General features: G+C 45.0%; 1 protein-coding gene across 1 annotated transcript in view; it reads left to right on the top strand.

The window, feature by feature from the left end:
• Positions 1–24,164, top strand: part of PDSS1 (decaprenyl diphosphate synthase subunit 1) — a 1,043,091-nt gene that overhangs the window by 506,195 nt on the left and 512,732 nt on the right. Inside the window, exon 5 of the mRNA XM_044064551.1 lies at positions 2,311–2,452. Within this exon, the coding sequence (XP_043920486.1) occupies positions 2,311–2,452 (142 nt within the window). The remainder of the gene's footprint in view (positions 1–2,310; positions 2,453–24,164) is intronic.

The raw sequence follows: 24,164 nt of genomic DNA, 5'->3' as shown, positions 1-24,164 counted from the left end.
CAGGGAAAATTATGAAGTACAAGAAGCCTTATTTTTTGTGAGGAAATTCTCCCCATTTTCAGATGTACTGAGAGGTTTGGTCAATAGATATTGGCCTATTATTCTCAGCGATGAAAAATATGGTAGGATTTTTCCAGATAAGGTTACATTTTCTTACAGTAGGTCTAAAAATCTGAAAGGACTACTGTCTTTAGATAAATTGGAAAGTAAACATGGCAGGAAATTAAGTTTTCCTTGTGGGAAGTGCATCATATATAAGAAAATTAAAAACTTGCATGGGGTTAACATCAATGGTAAAACTTACACTGCCAGGGGCTCATATAATTGTGTGTCTGGGGGGACAGTATACATCAGAGGCTGTGGTTGTACTCCAGCCAAGTGGTATATAGGTCAAACCAAAAGGGCCGTGAAAAAGAAAATCATGGAGCACATGGGAGGTATTAGAAGGGGCAGGATAGAAAGTCCTGTAGCTGAACATTTTATTTGAACCCATGAAGGCTCAGATGAAGCCTTCTTTTTTGGTGTGTTGGCCAAACCCAAACAGCAGAGAGGAAAAGAACTAGTAGGTAGTCTAACCCTGTTCTAAACGAAATGTATAATCAATTTCAGGACCTTATATCCTAGGGAATTAAACATGGAATTGGATTTAAATGTCAATAATTTATAAAATATTTTCATGAGTACAATAGTTAAGGTATAACACCCTAGGATCAATGAGTTAAGTAGCATGGGCAACATGACACTGGGTTCCCTATCAGTACTTTAGTTCAACTTGGGGTAGCCCAGATATACTGCACAGTATATTAGTTTACGTTTGTAATGAATATTTGTAATTTATGTATACAAGTAATATTAACATTTATATTTTCTCGGGATCATGAATTTTCCATGTAATGTGTTATTTAATATTAATATATAGGGGTTCATGAAATTTCCTATTTCTGATTAAAAGAAATCTTGATAAAAATATAATGTGTTTAACAAGAAAAAAGTTGATTATAGATAAGGGAATATAGCACAGGCACTTTATTGAATGTGTTGAAATGAATTTAATGTTTAATTTAATTGTTTTATTGGAATCAACAATTAGATAATTAATTGATGGAACAGTACATAAAAAATGGCTGCTTGATATAAAAAAATCATTCTTTGAAGGCGTAAGCCGAGGTACCAGATACATCAGTAAAGAATTTATTTCATCCTGGTGTGTGTTTTGATATTATATGCAGATCGCAATGTGTTTTGTTCAAGTGCTTTATGCAAAGTGCCTCACACAACTGTACTTCCCCATTAATTCAGTATGAATTAGTGGCAAGTATAGAGTGAGGCACTTTGAATTAGCTAAAGGAAATTGATTTATTTCATTTTAAGAAGTTTAAGGCAAAGAACACTAACACCTTTAGATGTTTTTCCCTCCGTTGCTAAACACATTTCCCACATGGTGTTACTTTCTCATTTTTTGGTTTTCCTTCTTTAATTTTGTCAATTAGCCAAATAAAATGTAATATGAGTACATTATTGTCAACTGATTATTATCTTATTTGTTTTGGAATTTAAGTTAAACTATTTTTTTTTTAAAGGAAGTGCCTGGTGAATTTGCTTAAGTGCATCGCAAAATACAATTTGAAGACAGTAGTCTCAGAAGCTGGGTTCTTAAAGAGTTTGTTTAAGAATTGTGGAGCTAGAAGAGATCTATAGCCTAGCTTTCTTTGAGATTGGAAAACTTGATTCTGATTGTTTAGGCTTGAGTGTAAGTTTTCAGAGAGGACCGGGAGTTAGCCAATTACCGTTTTAATATAATTCATACAGTGGTAGGCAGCAATTAACTGCTGCTGCTGCAACTTATGAATCATATATATCATATTTAGCCTGGAATGTCTTCAGCCAGTTAGTGTTTTAGAAGAAGGAGCTCAGAAGTGGAAAATGAAATCTTTTATTCCATCCTTTTATATGTAATGGGGCACTTGTCATAATCAATTCTCTGTATTTAAGTGTACATTTCACAACATCTGTCTTTCTCTCTCTGTCTCTGTTAGGTAGAAATGTACATTTCAGGGTAATTCAAAAGCAGATTAGTCTTTACTATGTTTTGCTGCTGTTTGCTTTTCCTGAACTTTTGATTTTGTTTAATTGGGAAAGGAATTGTGGATTCCATTTTTTTTACCTATTTTTTTTGCATAGTGGAAATGCATTATTCAGATGATGGAACAAGCAAGATTTATATTGTCAAAAAGTATAACATTGTGAGTTGAAGCTGTGGATCTGCTCTCTGTAACTAATACTCTAGGCCTCACTTCTTTATGTTACTAGGGAGCTGCTGTCAGGTCAACGGGCTATAGCGTTGATAACAGAGATGATCCATACTGCTAGTCTAGTTCATGATGACGTAATCGATGGTTCAGATACTCGGCGAGGGTTGAAGACCGTTAATCAGATCTGGGGAGAAAGAAAGGTGAGTGTTAACTTTAATATCTGATGTTATGTGATCCTATCTCGCCTACATTCTGACTGATGGGTTCGGAGCCGATCCTCGGCTCCGACTCGGCACGCTTATGCCAAAGAACGAAGTCTCTTATTGGCTGAGCTTACTATATCCCAGGATGCACCACTACCAGTCCCCCAGATCTCGTTTGCCGCTAACAAGCAAAGACGTGGTCTCGAGCTGGCTGAGCTAAGTAGTGTTTTCTTCACTTACTTTCCTGTCAGGAATTTCCTAAAATTTCAACAAAAAGCTGTTTTAACAGCTATCTTGTGTTTTTGTGTGAGAGTGAATTTTTTCTGTTAAATATTTGTGTGGTGATTGCGTATTTTCTGACTAGAGGTCCCCTTTGAGTTGAAGGGCCTTCCCCTGTCAGTCCGTTGTTGTTCAAGTCCCGTTTTATCTAGGGGCTCTTGGACCCCTTTAGTTATTTTGTCTATTTGTGACAGCCTTTGGTTAAAAAAAAAAAAAAAAAAAGAAAAGAAATTTTTCTGTGATAGTTAGTGTGTTTGGTTTTTGCTAGTTCACTAAATTGGTTGCCATAATGTCACAAGCTCCTAGGCCTTCAGGTTTTAAGAAGTGCACTAAGTGCAGTTTCAAAATGTCAATAACAGATGACCATTCTCTCTGTGTGTACTGTTTGGGCGCCAAACATTTGCAGGAGTCCTGTAGCGTGTGCCACGCGTTTTCCTCGAGGGTCCTCCAAGAGAGGAAAAATAAACTTATTTTAAAAGGCCTTATTAAACCCTCATTTGAAGAGGCTTTAGCTTCCTCTCCTTCTCCTGCAAAGAAGAAAGGGCGCCGGCTCCGACCAGCCCGTCGGAACCAACCGCCAAAAGACATAGGCAGGCTTCTCCTTCGGCTCCACGGACTTCGGAGCCGAGGGCGGAACGGTCTGCCTCGATGCCTCCAGCCTCGACTCCTCTGGGTTCGGAGCCGACGGCTGGGGCCTCGAGAGGCGGGTCACCTTCATCGGCTCCACTGATCTTGGAGCCGATGAAGGTTGTCCGCTCAGACACTTCCTCCTCAGCGCCAAGCCCTCTTCGCACCGATGGAAATTGGTTTGGACACTCCTTCGGCGCCGATAATTATCGAGTCGATTCGAGCCGGTCCCCTAGTCCCTTGGAGCCGTTGGAGAGGCCTACTCGGACCCGTTCGGTCTCTTCCAGGTCATCAAGGATGTCAGATTCGGACATAGACAGGGTACTCCAAAGACTTTTCCAGTCCCCAGTCTTTCAGAAATTTGTTTCGGCTCCGACCCAATTGGCTTCGGAGCCGATAGCCCATTCCATTGCCATTCCTCCTCCGACCGCTTCGGCTCCGTCGGAGCAGGTGCTGATGGAGCCAGTGGAGATCCTAGGGTCGGCTCCGACCCTTACTCCAACCCCAGCCTTCGGGTCCGAGTTTAGCACACGGACTTCTTCGGCCGGGCCCGGGGGTGACGTTTCGGGACCAATGCAGTCTGTTCCAAGCCTCCCTCGCGGTGCTTCGGCCGCGGGACTTCCGTCTGCTATCATGGCTCTGGAGACTGGACCCTCCCAGGATTCTGGGGGTCTGGCCTTCAGAGCTATGAGGAGTGCCTTGGCCAAATCTTCTTTGGCCATCTCTACGGCTTTACCGGCACCTTCCCTGGGCATGGAGACTGGGTCTTTGGCAGTTCCCCTGTCTCTAGGCAGCGGAGCCCCGGGGCCTGTGGTTACCCCCACTGGGGGTTCCCCTCCTCCTGAGGGTCTTTCGGAGTTGTCTTCGGAGGAGCCCCCAAGGAAGAGATCGTGCAAGAGGAAGCACGTAGGCTCCCCCGATGAGTCTCTTACATCGGACACTGATCTTGATGATGCGGAGGGGTCCCCAAAGTCGTCCTCGGATGATGTCTCATTTGCAGACATTCTAGAGATCCTCAAGCAACGAGGCGGCTGGAATTCCAAATCCCCTCCGCTGATGAGTCGGTGTTCCTCAAGGCCTTCGGGGCTCAGCCCTCCGCCTCCTGGGTGTCTCCGCCCTTCGACGAGCTCCTAGATTTGGTTTGTCGGAGGGCGTGGGAACATCCAGATACTGTGGAACCAGTGCCTTCTCGCCCTAACAAATTTTTGTCTGCCCCACCCGAGAAGGAGTTCTTAACGAAAGGCGTGGCTGTAGATGCCATGGTGGTGGCATCTGCTACCCAGCAGGACGTGGCAGAGGCTTCAACGTCCGTCCATCCTCCTAATAAGGAGTCTAGGAGCATGGACCGCACGGAAGCGCACCCTGACTTCAGCGGCCTTTACTCTGAGGTCCCTGAATTATTTGGCACATTTCACCAGACTACAGAGGGATCTGGTCAAGGAGCTCTCAGACTCCCTCTCAGGTAACCTACCTGGGCAGCTAGCCCAGTCGGTTGGCTCTCAGTTGGCTACCCTTACCTCGATTTCTAACTCGTCCATGAGGCTCATTTCATATGCGGCCGAAGGGGCGGGCAGAGCAGCAGGCACAGGCGTGGCTCTACGAAGACAAGCCTGGCTCCGTTTGTGTCATTTCGCGGAGGCCTTCAAGTCTTCCTTTGCCGATGCTCCCTTTGATGGGTCCTCTTTGTTTGGACCCAAGGTAAAAGACACTCTTACCCGCTTTGAGCAGGAGGGAAAGACTTTATCTGCCTTTATCTGCAATTTCCCTTTGACTGGGTGGTGGGTCCGGGATTTTTTTGGACGGTGGGGGTGGGCGTGTGAAGGGAATGGTGTAACCTCCGGCAATAATCCGACTCAGAGCACGATTTTCCACTCCCTTTCGGCCTTATCCCAAGGCCAAAAGAGGAGGGAAGATGTGGTTCCGCAAATCACAGAAATTCTTTCCTCAACAGCAGGAAGATTCCCCTTCCAGAGGCAGAGGAGGGGGAAATTTTTCTGGGAGACGCCGTCCCAGAGGCGGCAGAGGCCCCCGCAACACTGGAGACCGCGAGTCCTTTCGTGGCTCTCCAGCCTCCCACACTCCATGAGGGATTGCCCGGCTGTGCTGCTCCGGAGCCAGTCGGGTGCCATTTTGCCAAGCACCTAAAAGCCTGGGAGTCTATTACTCAGGACAGATGGGTGCTTCGGATTATTGCCGGAGGTTACACCATTCCCTTCACACGCCCACCCCCACCGTCCAAAAAAATCCCGGACCCACCACCCAGTCAAAGGGAAATTGCAGCCGCAGAAGCTTCAAAGCTGCTAGAAAGGAGTCATCCAACCGGTCCCCACAGACCAGATCGGATCCGGAAATTACTCAAGGTTCTTTTTAGTGCCAAAAAAGACAGGGGACCTGAGACCCATTTTGGATCTCAGCAAACTAAACCAGTCCGTCATGAAGTCCAAATTCCGAATGGTCACTTTACAATCCATTCTCCCATTGTTGGAGAAAGATGTTTGGATGTGCTCCATAGATCTCAAGGATGCCTATTATCACATACCGATACATCAGGCGTCCAGGAGGTATCTGCGCTTCAGCCTGGGAGACAGTCATTTCCAATTTTGTGCACTGCCCTTTGGTCTCACCACAGCCCCCAGGGTGTTCACCAAGTGTTTGGCAGTAGTGACTGCTCACCACAGGAGTCTCGGATTCCAAGTGTTTCCCTATCTGGACGACTGGCTCCTGACTGCCACCACCAGGCATCTACTACTAGAGAACCTACAAGCCACCATCTCCCTGGGTGCTTCCCTGGGAATTACATTCAACTGGTCAAAGTCTGTCTTGCTGCCTTCTCAGCGCATAAGATTCATAGGAGCAGAGATAGACTCAAAATTGATGCGAATCTTCCTTCCTACCGAAAGGATACAAACATTACAAGATCAAGTCCGAGCCCTGCTTCTAAGATCCAAAGCCCCAGCCAGGATGGTCCTGCAACTTTTAGGTTCAATGTCTGCCACGGTTCTCCTAGTTCCTCTGGCAAGATTGCACATGAGGATTCTCCAGTAGCTATTATCGACACAATGGTCTTTTCAGGATCTCCCCCTCAATCATCACATACTGATTACAGAAACGTGCAAACGGGACCTCCGCTGGTGGCTTCTGCCATCCAATCTGAATCAGGGAAGACCCTTTGTTATACCCTCCGTGGCCACCTTGACAACGGATGCCTCCCAGACGGGTGGGGGCATTGTCTGGGCAGGTCAGTTCAAGGTTCTTGGCTTCCAAACGAAACATTTCTCCATATCAATGTGTTGGAAATGAGGGCTGTACTTCTGTCCCTACAAAGCCCTCCACAAGTTTCTCCCTCAAGGCATTATCGCCATCCACACAGACAACATGTCGGTGGTCTGGTATCTAAACAAACAGGGAGGGACCAGATCTTATCCCCTTTGCAGAGAGGCCATGAGGGTGTGGGAATGGGCAGTGGCTACCAAGCGCTTCCTGGTAGTGACCCACATTCCAGGAAAATCCAATGTATTAGCAGACAGACTGAGCAGGACTATTCCCTCTCCTCACGAGTGGTCTCTGAACAAACAGTAGCAGCTCAGATTTTCAAAGGTGGGGACTCCGTGCTGCGACCTGTTTGCAACACCACTAAAACACAAGTGCAAAGGTTCTTTTCCTTGACCCCGCAAGGGAGACAGCTACGGATGCTCTAGTCCAACCTTGGCCAACAGGACTGCTTTATGCTTTCCCTCCGATTCCACTCCTCCCCAAAGTCATCCAGAAAGCTTCCCAATTGGGGTCCACAATGATTCTAATTGCCCCGTACTGGCCTCGTCAGGTATGGTTCCCCTACCTACAGAAATATACCCTGGACGGTCCTTGGTTCTTGGATCTAATTCCGGACCTTCTGGTTCATCAGTCGGGACAACAGCACCAGTCCCTTCACACTTTGAAATTAACAGCTTGGCTCCTCCTCTTCCGACTTTAGTCAGAAATCACACCTTGGACCCGGAAGTTATTCACATTTTATCTTCAGCCCACAAACCCACCACTAAGAAATTGTATCACAGTAAGTGGAAGAGGTTTGCTATCTGGGCTCAACTCAGAGGCTTAGACCATATTACTGCCCCGATACCAGAGGTCTTAAAATTTTTAACATCCTTGTTTAATCAAGGATCTTCAGTCTCTACTATTAAAGTCCAACTAGCAGCTATCTCCAAATTTCACGGTTCCATAGACCCACCGTTGATGAGCAGCAGATTATGTAAAACTTTCATGAAAGGTGCGGTGCTTTTAAGACCCCCAGTTTTCCATCCTGCGCCTCCGTGGGATCTTGATTTGGTACTTCGTGCCTTAACATCTTCCCCCTTTGAACCGGCTGCTTCATGTGATTTGAAATATCTGTCTTGGAAAACTGCCTTCTTAATTGCAATTACCTCTGCAAGAAGAGTTTCAGAACTTCAAGCCCTATCTATCAAACCACCGTACTTGATTTTTCACAAGGATAGAGTATCACTTAGGCCTAATCCATCTTTTGTCCCAAAAGTTTGTTCCAATCTCTGTCTCCAACAGTCTTTGAGCTACCAGTTTTCTTTCCAAAATTTTCAAAAAGCGGAATACACCTTCCATACATTGGATGTTCACAGGCAATTGCGCTTCTATCTAGATAGGACTCAACAAATTCAAAAACAGATCAATTGTTTGTGTCCTTTTCAGATAATAAACTGGGTAAAACCATCACTAAAGCTACTATTGCCAAATGGATCAGAGATTGCATAACTCAGGCTTATTCCTCTTCAAATAAACAACTTACAACTTCTGTCAAAGCTCACTCTACTAAAGCTATGGCTACCTCTGTTGCATTCCATTCAAAGCTCGCTATTTCTGAGATTTGTGCTGCGGCTACTTGGTCCAACCCGCACACTTTCATTTCCCACTATAAATTGGATGTGGCATCTAAAGGGCGAGCATCTTTTGGTTCCACGGTACTCAGGAGTGTTTTCCAGTGAGCCACCCAGGATTTAGGTGCTAGGGACGCTGTCCCATCAGTCAGAATGTAGGCGAGATAGGATCACATAACATCTTTTAGTTATGTACTCACCATAACTTCAGATGTTTGGGATCCATCTCGCCTACATTCCTAATACCCACCCTCCTTCCCCCTGCCTTGGAGATCAGAAGAGATTGAACAGTTTGAGTTCTACTGTTTTTTATCTTGTATCATCTGTCAATGTTATATAAGCAGTGCATGCATGTGTGCATGTATGCGGACAAACTAGATCTGGGGGACTGGTAGTGGTGCATCCTGGGATATAGTAAGCTCAGCCAATGAGAGACTTCGTTCTTTGGCATAAGCGTGCCGAGTCGGAGCCGAGGATCGGCTCCGAACCCATCAGTCAGAATGTAGGCGAGATGGATCCCAAACATCTGAAGTTATGGTGAGTACATAACTAAAAGTTTTTAATTTATTCAACATTTGTTAATATTTATTAATATTTTGTTTACCAGGAAGGTCCGACTGGGCACAAGTCCTATTTTCACTGGAGGCCCGTGGAGAATTGCTCCATTTTACAGAATAAGTAGAAAGGAGTTATACAAGATTTACGTAATAAAAGTATGTACATGCATACATAGAATAGTAATGGTATGACAGCCAAATATATTAAAGATGCATACATAGAATAGTAAATATCAATATGTAGATTAGTAATGATACGAGTTAATGAAAACCTAGCAGTTAAAACATGAATACAGTAAAATATTAGTTGATGTCAAATGTGTAAGTTTCTAGTCGCTTTCAAATGGAATCAGCTGTAAATATTGAGTAGGAGACTGTGAAGTAATTATTGAATGAAAATGGTTACAAATTATGAAGGAATATTGAGAATGTCCAGATAAAAGAGAGACATAGATAGTAGTAGAGAGGGGTAGATGATAGTCCAATAGTAAGAGATTGTGAAGAAGTATCTATATTATGGCCAGTTATATAAGAGTGGTGACAGTAAGGGTTTGGAGATTATCCAGGAACATCACATGTACAGAGCTAGTAGCTGAGTAGGTAGGACATGAATTGAGCTTTAAATGATTTTAAGGAGTGTTCTTGTCATATTTTTAGTGGGATGGAATTCCAGGATTTAGCAAGGTGGTGGGAGAGTAATGATTTGCCAGCAGAATTGTTGGATTTGGATGCAGGTAATAGGTATTTGTCCGATGAACATATTTTCCTGGAAGGGATATATAGTTGTATGGTACGAGGTTGGAAATGGATGGACAATTGTTAAGTTTATACACAATGTTATGGATTTGTGGTTTGTAGACAATGGTATAGTTTTGTGGAAGTTGTGAAAAGAGGAATAGGCTTGAAGGGAAGGGGTTATGATCCACCTTTTTTGAGCTGGATAACTTCAAAAGAGGACAAGACCTTGTCAGTGCCCAAGGCAGTTTGTCACATGCTGTATGGGTCCCCCCTCCTTTTTAGGTTACTCATGTTGACCATGACTCCTTCACAGTCCTAATTTTATTTTGGGACTACCCATGAGGAATATTTCTCCAAATTCAACCTGAGAGACTTATCATAAAGGGTCAAAGTCTATATCTGGTTTCTGTAAGACATGCTGAGGAACGTACCACTACTCCCCCAGAAAAAGTTGTACTAGTGGGTTAGTGCATTTCAGAGGAACTTGTGGGATGGACCCAGGCTCTTCTCTTCAGAGGAGCTGTAGAAGCTCTGAGTTTTAGTGGTGGCTAGAGGGTTTTGCCGTCTACACTCCTGGTCTCAGTAAGGATGAACTGTTTCCATCGTGTTCTAATCTCCTCGACTTCAGCCAGTACATCTGTTATGTCTATTTCTGGATGGTCAGCCTACAGGTGATCATGCCTTTGCTTTCTGCAAGCATTTGGATGGAGTTGATGGATGCCATTATTTGAAGTGTGCAATGACAGTTCTTACAGTTTGCACTGAATGAGTCCTTTCCCTATAGACTGTTGCCATTTGGGCTTTAGTCAGCTCCTGCAGTCTTTACCGAGATGTTGATAGTGGTGCCAAAAGCCTTGCAGAATAAGAATTCCCATGTGTTCTTGCACCTAGATTGGTTTCTGATGATCGTGCCAAGTGCTTCCAGGAGGTGGTCTTATTGTATATGCTTTTTGCTTGCAGTCCCTGAAGAAGGTCCTCTCTCAAGTCCTCCTCAGAGTAATACTTGTGTTACAGTGAATCTGACTACTTTCATTCTTGCCTTTGGAACATGCAAAGGAGGTTATGGCCTTGGCTGACTTTGTGTAGCTGCCATGCAGGGCCATGCACAGACTTTTAAACCTTTGGGCTTGATGACTGCACTTATTTTCATGGTGCTAAGTACATGTCAGAGAATTCATGCATTGCATTGGACTATGAGGCATTAGTGGCTTCAAATACACCATACATTCACATATTTTTGATGGTGGACCCTTGTTATCAGCTTCTAGAGTGGTGGACAGTTCCCACCAACTTTCTGATGGTTATTTCCTTTCTGCAGCAAAGCACAGCATAGGTTCTGGCAGCATGTGCTTTTCTTGAGGCCTGAGCAGCTCTTCTGTGCTCCAGCATACTGAAGAATTGATGATGTCCTTGCATTCACTGCTGCAGTATTCATTACTGTATGGGATTCCCTGCCGTGAAGCCCATTGTCCGGTCTACTAAAGTCTACCATTGCTTTAAGGTACACTGAACGTCACCTGCACACTTCTAACGTAGGGTAGGACATAAAGGTGACATTCAGGCGTACTATCCTCAGAACTTCTTTGCCGCCAGTCCGGGCACTTTTTTTAATAGTCAGTCTGTTTGCCTCCGTCTGTTTTGTTGCCGTTTTTTTTTTTTTTTTTTTTTTTCTGTTTATTGGAACTCCGGTGATTTCTCCTGATGTTCATCATGTTACACTGCTGCAGTCATTACACTTGGGTTATCCTGCCATCAGGCGGTCCTGCAGTCGGCCAGAGTTTCAAAGTCTTGGTCCGGCGTCTGTTGCTGTCGCCTCCTCACGGACATCAGAGTGACAGGGGTATATAAGGTGCAGCCGACGCTATTTTCTTCAGTTTTTCTTGCCGTGCGGTGCCCGAAGCAAAAGCAGTTCGCAAGTGCCAGTCGGCCGTCTCCTGAGATTTTCATTCTGAATCCAGAACCGAAGTCTTCTACAAAGCTAAGTACCCCGTTGGGGAAACTTTTTCTTGCCTCAGACCGATGTCAGTAAAAGTTAATAACTGTATTTCTTGTGGGAAGCAAATACCTCATAAGGATTTCCATTCCTATTGTATCCCATGCCTAGGCCCTGACCATGACTTTTACTGGTTGTTGGTTTTGTGCTAGGTTTAACAAGCGCACTATTAAACACCGGTTTGATTTTACCCGACATTATTTTGGTAGAAAATTCAATTACAACATGCCGTCGGAACTTCCGACGACTGGAATACACAAAAAACGCAAAGACAAGGATAGGCATCCGAGGCCCAAAACTGACAAAGCCTCTTCTAGGTCAGTCACCGGTTCTCTGGTTTTCAGCAAGGTGCCTTTGCAGCCCCTGACGACCGCTTCTGTAGAACCACAAGCCGCCTCTGACTCCCATGTGGAGATGGCTGGGCCTTTGGACGCACAAGCTCCTTAGCCTACCGAGACTAACCTTTCAGAGGGATCCGGAGTAGCTGAGCAACCAACAGCTACAGAGGGTGTCTTCAGACCTACTCAGTTAAGCATTAAACCCTCAGCTAAGTCTAAGCCTCCTTTAAATTCAAAGAAACAAATGCAGCATTCTTCAGAACAGGCCTCCATGCCTAAGAAACAAATGCTCAAAATGGCCGAAGACCTAATTACTCTGATCAGGGGGTCCCATCCCCCTCCTGATAAAAGGCCTAGACAGGATGCAGACTATGACTCATCCAGCCAGTTGTCCATCTCTTCTGATTCATCCTCAGACCTAGGATACTCTTTACCCCCTTATGAGTATTCTGATGCTGAGGAATCAATTCCATCAGCCTCACCGCCTGAGGACTACTCCTTTGGGGAAACCCTACATACCATGGGGGAGCATTTCCACTGGGAAGGCCAGGATTACTCAGAATCCAAGAAAAGGCTCAGAGACTTCCTTTTATTACCTCAACACAGACCCCTTGCTATTCCGCCAGTGTTAGATATTGTGGATGATGTGTATAGTGAATCCAGCTTAAATCCTGATTCCTTACCTCCAGCCCCTGTTAAACCTGACAGATACTACAGAGTCCCTGACTCACATACATTTCTGTATAAAAGCCCTGTCACTGACCCTGAAACTATTTCTCAGGGACCCAAAGGAGTTAAGGTCTCATCAGCCAAGAATCCAGTTCCCTCTGACAGAGATTCCAGAGCATTAGACAGATGGGGGAAAGAAAGTATATACGTCTGCAACTTTAGCAATGAGAGCCTTAAATTGCCAGTTTCACATGCTAAAATATCAGCAATTTTTACTGTCTAAGTTAAAACAAAAAATGCTTCCAGAATCAGATCCTCCTAATTTTAAAGAAATGCAGGATTTATTGCATGCAGCTGAACAAGTGGGGAAGCATACTTTGCAATGTGGTTTTGATTCTCTAGAGGCCTCCTGCAGAGCAGCAGTTACAGGCTCTGTCATTAGAAGACATGCTTGGTTAAAAGAACATACGTTACCAGATCATGTTAAAGCAAAATCATTGGATGCACCTTTGCAGCAGGATGTGTTGTTTGGAGTTAAGGCAGAAGAGGTATTAAAGAAAATGGAGGATAAGGCAAAATCTATGCAAACGGTGAAGGATTTCTTACAGGTTCAGCCTCCTAGATTTAGCAGAAACTGGCCAACTAAGAATTGGTCCTTTCCAATTACAGACAGACCTCAAAGGGGAAGATACAGACGTCCAAGAGGTAGAGGTCAAACACAAGGTCCTTACAGGCCTCGACAATAGGTTGCATCAGGCCAGAAAGAAGGGGAAGACAGGCCACAACCATATAAAAAGCAGCTCCAATGACTTCCCACTACAGCTGCCAAACAAATCCTTCTTGGCAGCCCCCTTTGGAGGAAAACTGGCACTCTTCTACCACAATTGGCAAATGATCACCAAAGACAAATGGGTTCTCAACATTGTATTTCAAGGTTACAGGTTCCACTTTCACACTCTGCCAAGGTTAAAAGGAATGCCAAATCTGCCACCAAATCAATGGGCAGAGGCTCAAAAACAAATTACAGCCCTCATGGATATGAGAGCTATTCAAAAGGTACCATCACAGGAGCAAGGACAAGGATTTTACTCAAGACTCTTTCTGGTACCCAGAAAGGACAAAGCCTGGAGGCTCATTTTGGATCTTTCATCTCTAAACATTTACCTGGATGTTCTGAAATTCAAAATGTTGACATTATAGCAGCTTCTTCCCATGCTGGGCAAGAAAGCTTGGCTCGTGACTTTGGACCTCAAAGAGGCATACCTGCATGTCCCTATCAGACAAAACCGCAGAAGATACCTCAGATTCATAGCTGGTTCAATGCACTACCAATTCTCTGCACTGCCCTTTGGCTTATCTACTGTGCCAAGGGTCTTCACAATGTGCCTGGTACCAGTAATTGCATTTTGCAGACAGAAAGGAATTCAAATTTATCCGTACCTGGATGACTGCCTGATTCAAGCAGAGCAAGGACATTCTTCTAAAGCACCTGGCGTTTGTAAAAAAGTTAAGTTGCCTGGGGTACACAGTAAACGAAAAGAAATCAAAACTAGTGCCCTCACAAGAGATTATATTCCTGGGTGCCACCTTGAACACAACGGCCCAGATGGCTTATCTCACGCCAGACAAACAAGGACAAACTGACTCAATACTTTCAATTGATGGCAACAAAGACCCAGCTCCCTGCAAGAAAAATTCTGTAGGCCTTGGGTTACATGGCATCCTGCATACTACTAATTCCATATGCCAGACTGCATATGAGGAAACTACAATGGTACCTAAAGAATGTATGGTCTCAACACTGTCAAAGTTTGGAAACAGTTATATCACTAATCCCTTGCCTTCAACAGGAGTTTCAATGGTGGGCTCAAGCTTGTCACCTCAACAAGGGACAGCCTTTTACACAACCCACAGCCAGGCAAACACTGACAACAGATGCATCGGATTACGCCTGGGGGAGCACACATGGCAGGCAAATGTATTCAGGGCACGTGGACCACAGAACAAGGGCATCTTCACATCAATTAAAAAGAGATGCTAGCTGTACAAAATGCGATTATAGCTTTCAAGGACCTGCTGCATCCAGGACAACTACTACTAAAGACAGACAACACCACAGTTATGTGGTACATAAACAAGCAAGGGGGCACTCACTCCTACCCCCTATGCAGACAAGCTATGACCTTATGGAACACAGCTATAAACCTTCAAGTTCATCTGCAAGTGCAGTTCCTGTCAGGAGAGAAAAACACACTGGCAGACTTAAGCAGAAACATCATGGATCCCCACAAATGGGAGTTGAATCCACAAATATTCAGAATGATAACACAGAAATGGTGGAGCCCGGACATAGATCTGTTTGCATCCCCAATAAACTGCCAGCTACAAAAATTCTGCACAAGGAGTTACCATCCACAAGCATGGAAAGTGGATGCCCTCTCATTCAGCTGGAAGAACCTACAAGTATACGCTTTCTCACCACTACCTCTCCCGCCAAAGGTACTCATAAAAGCCAGGCAGGTAGAGCCAAAGGTGATCCTGATTGCACCAGACTGGCCACGCCAGCACTGGTACCCAGTCTTAAGGAGCTTAGCACAAGAACCACCCTGGATTTTGCCTCATATCCCACATCTGCTGACTCAGCACAACAAACATACTACACAGCCAGCTAAAAACCTTACACCTAGCTGCATGGAAGATTCCTTAATCAAGCAAGCAATGCCTCTCTCCAAAGCTGTTATGGATGTCATTCTGAAGGCCAGAAGACCTAGTACCAGGAAAGCCTATTCGGATAAATGGAAGAGATTCTGTGCCTGGAACCAAGCTCTCACAGCCTTGACCCTCTTGTCCCAAACATTCCTCAGATACTACAATACTTAACTGAGATGCTGGACAAACGACTCTCCTTCTCATCCATCAAGATCCACTCCTCTGCCATCTCTGCTCATTACAACACGGATCCACCAATTTTCTCTAATCCTCTGTTAAAACAGTACCTCAGAGGGGCTAAAAACATAAGACCGCCCTGTAGAGCACCTACTCCAACTCGGGACCTCAACTTTGTTTTGGAGAAGCTAACTTTACCTCCTTTTGAGCCAGCCAACACAGCAGAATTAAAATATAGCTCTTGGAAAACTGCTCTGCTCCTGGCAATAACATCAGCACGAAGAGTTTCAGAATTACAGGCACTAATGGCAGTGGAACCTTTCCTCATTTGCCACCAGGACAGGGTGTCTTTACAAACTAACCCTACTTTTATGCCAAAGGTGGTATCCAGTGTGGCTCTAAACCAACTTTTTATCCTAAACCACAGAATAAAGGAGAGAGACTACTGCACTCTTTGGACGTTCACAGGCAGTTACTCTTCTATTTGGACAAAACCAAAGCTTTCAGAAAATCTGAGCAATTATTGGTAGCATATGCTGCAGGAGCACAGGGAAAAGACATTTCAAAACAGGCTATTTCAAAATGGATAGGACATTGTATACATTTCTGCTACACATACCATGGAAAACCTGTACCTAGCAGCATTAGATCTCACTCCACCAGGGCAACAGCCACTTCAACTGCCTACCTCAGGGGAGTACCTACCAAGGATATTTTGGAAGCAGCAACTTGGAGTTCTGTACACACCTTCACCAAGCATTACCATCTGCCTCTATACTCTAAATCCAGAGCTGGCTTTGCCACTGCAGTGCTGCAGGGCCTTATAGCCACCCCAAATGCCTTATAGGACCAGCCACCCTTCCTCAGCTTTGGGATTCTACCCAAGTGTAATGACTGCAGCAGTGTAACACGATGAACATAGTACAGTTTTGTACCTACCATAAATGTAGATGTTCGAGTGTAGACACTGCTGCAGTCCAGGTTACCCTCCGTCCTTCCCCTCTTACTGGCTGGTACGTACCTATGTCTTCTACCCTTACTACCTATGGTGAGTATTTGCTGGTAGCTGTAAGTTGTTTTTTGCTTTTCTTATGTATGTTTTATTAGCAATTGGAATTGACATATTTAGAGGCACCTGACATCTGGGGCAAGAAAAACTGAAGAAAATGGCGTTGGCTGCATCTTGTATACCCCTGTCACTCTGACGTCAGGGAGGAGGCGACAGCAACCGACGCCGGACCATGACTTTGGAACTCTGGCCGACTGCGGGACCACCTAACAGCAGGATAACCCAAGTATAATGACGGCAGCAGTGTCTACACTCGAACATCTACATTTATGGTAGGTACAAAACTGTACTTTTGCTGAAGTCCTCACCATTGCAGATAAGTGCCCAGTTGGAGTTTTTGTTTTTTTATTCATTTTTTGTGCTGTTTGGGGGGTTAATGTCATCCAGGAAGGGTAAATGCCAGTGTGGGAGACAGATTCCCTATAAAGATTGCCACAATAAGTGCCTTTTTTTGCCTAGGAGCTTCTCACGACTATATGTCTTGCTCTGTTTGTCAAGGATTTGTCCCAAAAACCCTTCGTAATAAGCTTTCTTCCTTTTCATTGTATCTTGAGAACCAGCATCTTAAGCTGCTTGCTAAAGATACTATGGATGGAACTTACTGCCCTGAGGGTCAGCTGTCTTGGAAGATCAACGTGAAAACGGTAAGACTGGAATCCTCCGCTCTCCACCCTCTGCCACGGGTTTCTCCCGAGGTTATTACAAACCCAGAGACTTGCCTGGTTGTGATGTCAGATTCCTCTGCCATGTCCGGCTTCGAGGCCGATGAGGATCTGGCAGGCAGCACGTCCAATGAGGCTTTGCAAATGTTTGTTTTGGGCATTCAGGAGGAGCCAAAATTGATGGTTTCCGAGTGATCTAGGGGGATTCCACAGTTTCTTCTTAGGGAAGAAGTTCCTACTACTATTGTGGAATACAACCCTGAGTGAGGCCTCTCTCAATTTTCTAGGATGGTTTTCTTCACCTAAAAGGCCCAGGGGAATTAAATTCTTCTGAGGAAGAGTTGGATTCTGGTGAAGAATCCCTTACTTATTCTACATGTGTTCCTTCTCCTGTAGCGTATGGGTCTAAGGAGGAGGAATATAATAATCCAGATACTCCTTCTGAGGAAATTTCCTTTGAGGACACAATCTCTAGGATGATGGAATTTTTTTAAGTGGGATTGTGCTAAGATTTCTGATATCCAGAAGAGATACTATGAGTCACTGCAGATGAAATCTAAACCTGTGGCTATTCCTCCTGTCTTGCCTGCTTTACTAGAAGTTTTTCTAATGCTTCTAAAGCGCCTGATTTTCTGCCCCCTGCTTCCAAGAAGTCTGATAGGTTTTATAGGGTGCCTGAGGACTGTTCCTTTTTGTTCAAGTGTTTTGCTGGTGACCCCTCTGTGGTGTCCATAGCCTCTGATAAGCTGTTTCATTTGCTTCCTTTGTTCAAGTTACTGCCTTCTGCCAAGGACAGTAGAACCATGGACAGGTTGGGTAAGAAAGTTTACGCTTCTGCTACCCTAGCTTTTAGGGCTATTAATTATGAGACCCATATAGCTAGGTATCTGTTGGCTCTTCTTTCTGAGGCTTGTCAGCTTTTTTCTGATCTTCCAGACTCTGAATAAATCTTCTGCTCTTTCCTTGCTAGGGACTTCCTGTCGAGTAGTTCCTCATTCTATCAGATGTAGTTATGTTGCAGCAGATGCCTTTTCTAGGGCTGCTGCTTTTGGCTCAGTACTGAGGAGATATGCTTGTCTTAGGCTTCGACTTTTACCCAATGATATTAAGGCTAAGTTGCTGGATGCTCCTCTAGATACCAAACTTTTGTTTGGGGAAGCGACTGCTAATTTGTCTCTTCAGGACAAGGGAAATGCCTTATAGGAGCTTAAATGTGTCTTTGTTTCTCCTGTGTCTAAATTTTAGAGAAACTACCCTTCTAAGCCAGCCTTTGTTTGTAGGCAGTCTTGTCCTCTTTCTAAAGGTAAAAAGGGTGATAAACAGGCTCTTCCTGCCAAGACCACTCAGACTGCAAGGATTCACAAGCCTTCCTTTCCTGACAAACCAGGTGCTGTCTAACTATCCACCTGTTTCCAGCCACATTCCTCTTTCTCTTCCTCTTCCTATTTTGCTTCGAATTACCCAGGATTCTTGGGTTCTGTTAGTCATTTGTCAGGTGTACTTCATGGTATGGAATTCCCATCCTCCTTTTATGGGCATTTCTCAGCCTCCTTGGGAACAACGTTTTTTCCCAAGAGGTTCTTCGAAATCTCTCTTCTCAGGGTACTATTCATGAGGTGCCTGTGTCCCAAAGTCGGAAGGGGTTTTATTTAGGAATGTTTCTAGTGCCCAGAAAAGAAGGTACTTTGAGACCGATTCTAGACCTCTCTCTTCTCAGCACTTTTCTGAAGGTGCCTTTCTTTCAGATGTTGTCTCTTCAGACCCTTTTTCCTCTCTTGCTACCTCAGGCCTTTCTGGTGTCTCCGGATTTCAGGAATGCTTATCTCCATATTCTGATCCATCCTGTTTTCAAGAGGTGTTTGCATTTCTCTGTTACTTCCTGGCATTTTCTGTTTTGTGCTTTGCCCTTTGGCCTTTCTACTGCCCCAAGGGTGTTCACCAAATGCTTCGCTCCAGTGATTGCTTTTTGCAGGCTTTAAGGGGTCCAAATATTTCCTTACTTGGACAACCTGCTGATTCAAAAGTCCTCTCCAGAGATCCTTTAGCAAAATCTTTGTTTTACCATTTCTCTTCTTCAACGTCTGGGGTTCATGATAGACTTCAAAAAGTCTTCCCTGACTCCTTCTCAGGGTCATGTCTTTCTGGGTTGCAGGATTCAGATGATGTTATTGAAGACATCCCTGCCTCCTCCAAAGGCTTTAACTCTCATTTATTACTTTCAAACTCTTATTCTTCCCATGGCCTCCATTACAGCCATGGAGTTTCTCAGAGCTCTAGGGTTCATGGCTTTCACCATTTTGATGCTTCCTCAGGCCAGACTTCACATGAGGAAGTTCCAGTGGTTTCTGAAGTCGGAGTGGCTTCAACATGTGCATCCTTTAGACTTTACAGTTCCTCTTCTCCCTTGTCTCAAAAAGGTACTTCGTGATGGATTCAACAGTTGTCTGAATCCAGGGCTCCCTTTTCATCCTCCTCTTCCCATTCAGGGTCTGTTCATAGGTTCATAGGTTCATACTAGGCTATCTGCCCTAGGGCATTTATAAGCCTAGCCAGAATGTGTTTGGCTTTCACCACCCATTTTAAATTTATTTTGCTATGCCCTTTTTCGAGGTTAGTATACTGTGCCTCTGTCTAACAGTGACACAGAAGTGATACCCGGGGTAAACCTACGATCTCCCATCCACTCATCAAGATTCCTCTTGAAGAGAGTCAATGAGGGACTCTGCCTAACCTGGACTGGGATTTTATTCCAGAGTGAAGGGAGCCTCTGGGTTATGAATCAGTCCCTCCAGCATGTCCTATTTATTTCAGTGCTGAGGTTTAAGTCTCTCGAGCGTGTATCGATGGGATTTGGATTTTCTGAAGTGCAGCATGTCCATTAATTCCGGGTTGGACATGGCTTTATACGTCAGGCACAGATCGCCTCTGAACAGGCGGTATGCCACTGAGTAGAGCTGGAGTTTCGTTAACCGGGCAGCATATGGCATGTGTTTGAGCCCTTTGATCCTCTTGGTGAGGTACTTCTGGGGTCTTTCCAGTTGCTGCAGGTGTCTGGTAAGGTACATCCCAAAAGGGGCATTGTACTCAATTATGGGCCTGATGAGGGATGAGTAAAGAGGCACGATGACCTCCCCTGAGCTAGATGTGAATCCCTTCATGATTAGGTGGGCTATATAAAATGTTTTTCTAACCACTTTGGCCACGTGGTTGTCAAATGAGAGATTGCCATCAACTTGGGTCCCCAGGTCCCTAATTACTTCTTCTGTACTTAATGGATTACCACCTATGTGGTAATTTGTGGGCACTTTGTTTTTGCCAAAGGGGATGACTATACACTTTTTGGCATTTAGCTTGAGGCCATGGCTCTGGCACCAGTTGTCTGTTTCTATGAGGCCCTTTTGGAGGATGCTTGTGTCGGCTGGAGTCTCAATTATGGTGCCCAGTTTGCAGTCATCTGCGAACTTGGTCAGCCACAGTCCTTCCGTGTTGGCCTGTACCTCCGAGAAATATATACTGAACAAGAGAGGTCCCAGGACTGAGCCTTGTGGGACACCACTTGTAACTGGTTTGGAGTCTGACATGGCTCCAGCAATTCTAACCATGTGGGTTCTGTCCTTGAGCCAGTTTGCAATCCATCTAGTGACATAGGGGTTTATATTTAAGCTGGTGAGCTTATCTATAATGCCCGAGTGGGGTATTGTATCGAAGGCTTTTGCGAGATCCAGGTAGGCTGTGTGGACTACCTTCCCCTCGTCAATGGCATTGGTGACTGTTTCAAAGAAATCAACCAGATTTAAGAGGCAGGATCTGCCCTTAACAAAGCCAAACTGGGTAGGATCCAGTGTCTGTAGGTCCCCAATATCTTTATTTATGAGGTCCATGATGATCCTTTCCATAGCTTTGCAGACCAAGCTAGTCAGGCTTATGGGGCGATAGTTTCCAGGATCCGTTGAGGCACCACCTTTATGGAGAGGGACCACTGTTGCTGTACGCCACTCTTTGGGCACATATCTTGTAGTAAGGCTGAGATTGAACAGTAGTTTTAGGTTTGGGTTTAGCTCTTCTTGGAGTTCATGTAGGATGCAGCCCGGGACAGCGTCTGGTCCCATTGCTGTGTTTTTTGCTTTGGAGAGGGCGGCTCTTACCTGAGCATCTGAGATGTCAGGGGGGCAGCACTCTGCTGGGATAGATATTTGCCCTTTTGGTGGGGGGGGGGAGAAGTTTGCGTTGAACCTGTCAGCTAGGATGTTAGCAATGTCTGTGGGTTCAGTGTATTTTTTGTCATTTTGGACTAATTCTGAGCATATCTGGGAATTACCACCCAGGTTCCTAACATAACTTAAGAAAGCCTTGTGATTATCCTTAGTGTCCTGTGCAATTTTTCTCTCGAAGCTGGCCTTAGACAATTTTATGAGTGCCCGTAGTTTTTTGCTAATACTGATCAGTGATGCCTTCCCTTTTAGGGATTTTGCTCTATCATTTAGTAGCTTCCTCCTTCTATTGTATAGTTTGTTTATGGCTGGGGTCCACCAGACAGGACGTCTGCCTTTGGAGGATTGGGTCTTGGTTTTATTTGGGATCGCATTATCCATGCATTCCTGAAGGTGTTCATAGAATGCGTTTATAAAGGATTCTGTGGTCTGGGCCGTATTTTCCACAGGCCCGGGGGCTTTGAAGGATTCCACCTCGGTTTTGAGGAGTGTGAAATTTGCTTTAGAGAAGTTTTTCACTGTGGTTTTCTGGGCAGGGGGTGGGGTCGGGATGTGAATATCCAGTGAGATTAGTTTATGGTCTGATCTTACCAGTGAGGGATACACTTCTGGTCTGGAGCATGGAGTCCCCATGTTGGTGATGATCAGATCCAGTATGTTTTCCCCTCTTGTGGGAGTGGTAACAAGTTGTTCCGTAGCATGTGAGTTTATAAATTCTAGGAACCTTTGGGCTAGGGTGTTGGAGCTAGAGTAATGCTCCCAGTCTATGTTTGGGTAGTTGAAGTCGCCCAATATAATGGTGTTTGGAGAGACCTTCATATTTTCCAGTGTTCTCAGGAAGGCCGAGTGGGGTTCCTGGGTTTGGGAGGGTGGTCTGTAGCAGGCTATAAACTGGAAGGCAATTTTACCCACTGTTAGTTGCACATGGATAGTCTCTGATGCTTCATGCTTTGCCACCAACCTGGAGGTGTGGGTATCTTTGAATATCGATACTCCCCCTCCTTTTGTGGTTCGGTCCAGGTTTTGGGGCCGAAAAGCATGGTATGAGGTATAACCTGGTAGTGCTGGGGTGCTCTCTGGAGCCCTGAACCAGGTTTCTGTTACTGCACAGATATCGATGTTCTCCATGCTAAGGAGAGTTTCGAGTGCATGCATCTTGAGGTTTAGACTTCTGGCGTTGAGTAGCATTACTCTTAGTTTCTTATCCCTTGTGTTACCTATGGAGGTGGGTTTGTCTTTTGAGCCTTGCCTAAAAAAGGCACTATGGGGGTAACAAGAGCCTTTGCCAATATCCGAAAGCCCAGGGTGACAGGTGCAAGCCGTCCCTAGCGAAGCATCGTGGCTTGTCGAGCATATCATCCCAAGCTGACAGGCATTGGATCCCCTTTGAATGACACCAGTACTTAAGCCAATTGTTGAAATTGATCATCTTGTCTTCATATTGTGGCATCATTCTTGGTGAGGGTAAGATGCTACTCAAGGTCAGGGTCATACCGGCCTGGGCTACATGCTCAGAGAGCTCCTTTATGTCTCTTTTCATGTAGTCCAGGGAGGTACGTCTCAGGTCATTCACACCAGCATGGATAATGACTGAGTCATATTTGTACTTGCCTTGGAGTGACCTGAGTGCTTGTGTTATGTGGCGGATCCTAGCACCCGACAGGCTGCTCACTGTGACCCTCTCCTTGTTCAGCCTGGTGAGCGGGACGTCAGTGTGCCTGACGATAGAGTCACCTATTACAAGTGTATCAGGTGTGTTGTTTAGTCTTAAGGGCTGTGACTGTTCGGCACACTGACTTTGTGACACTTCAGATGTGGGTTGTGGAGCAATGTTTGGCTCCCTGAAGGTTCAGGGAGTGTGGTCACCTCGTCAGCAGGAGCAACACATCAATGTCAAAGAGATGAGAGCTCTTATGCTGGCACTTCAGGCCTTTCATCCTCTTTTCTCTCTGGGATTCCTTAATGTATTCATGGGCAATACCACAGTTTTGTTGTATATCAACAAACAGGGGGAGCAAGATCTTACCTTCTTTGCTGGCTGGAACTTCTGGTATGGGATGTAGCTGTCAAGTATCAAGTGACTTTTCAGGCAGTTTATATTCCTTCGGATCAGACCTTTGTGGCAGACACTCTGAGCAGGTCCTTCACTGAATCCCACGAATGGATGCTTCACAGGAATGTGTTTCTGGATGTTGTTCACTAGTGGAGTACTCCTCAAGTATCTCTTTGCCTCCCCTCTGAACAGACAAATTCCTCTGTTTTATGTCAGAATCCCAGGCCCTCTGGTATGGAAGGTGGATGCCCTCTAATTTTCTTGGAAGGGGATGTTTCTGTATGCATTCCCTCCCCTTCCCCTCATTCGGAGAGTCCTGTTTAAGATTCAACACAATGCTCCCAAAATCTTGTTGTTTACTCCTTTTGGCTGCAACAGTTCTGGTTCCCTGTACTTCTGCTTCTAGCCAAGGGAAATCTTCACAAGTTTGGATCTATTCACACAAGACATGGGATCTCTCATCCATCCCCATCTGTCCATGCTTCAGCTGACACCGTGGGTGATAGGATTTTGATCCCTCATAGACACCTTTTTTTCTGAGGGTGTTTTGCAGGAGGCCACTAAACCTACTACTAGGAAATCCTACTTATCTAAATGAAAAAAGTTTTCTATTTGGTGTTTTTCTCATGGCCTGGACCCACTTACTCTGGATGTCCCTTTGATTCTCTCTCTTGTGTGAGTTTCTCAGTGCTGGTTTCTCCTGTTCTTCTATTAAGGCCCATTTATTAGCTCTTTCTTCTT

This window comes from Protopterus annectens, chromosome 3.part0 (assembly GCF_019279795.1).
Source record: "Protopterus annectens isolate FY-2018-M chromosome 3.part0, PAN1.0, whole genome shotgun sequence".
Lineage (NCBI taxonomy): Eukaryota > Metazoa > Chordata > Ceratodontiformes > Protopteridae > Protopterus > Protopterus annectens.
Note: the sequence above shows the minus strand (reverse complement) of the source record. Positions and strands in the feature narration are given on the sequence as shown.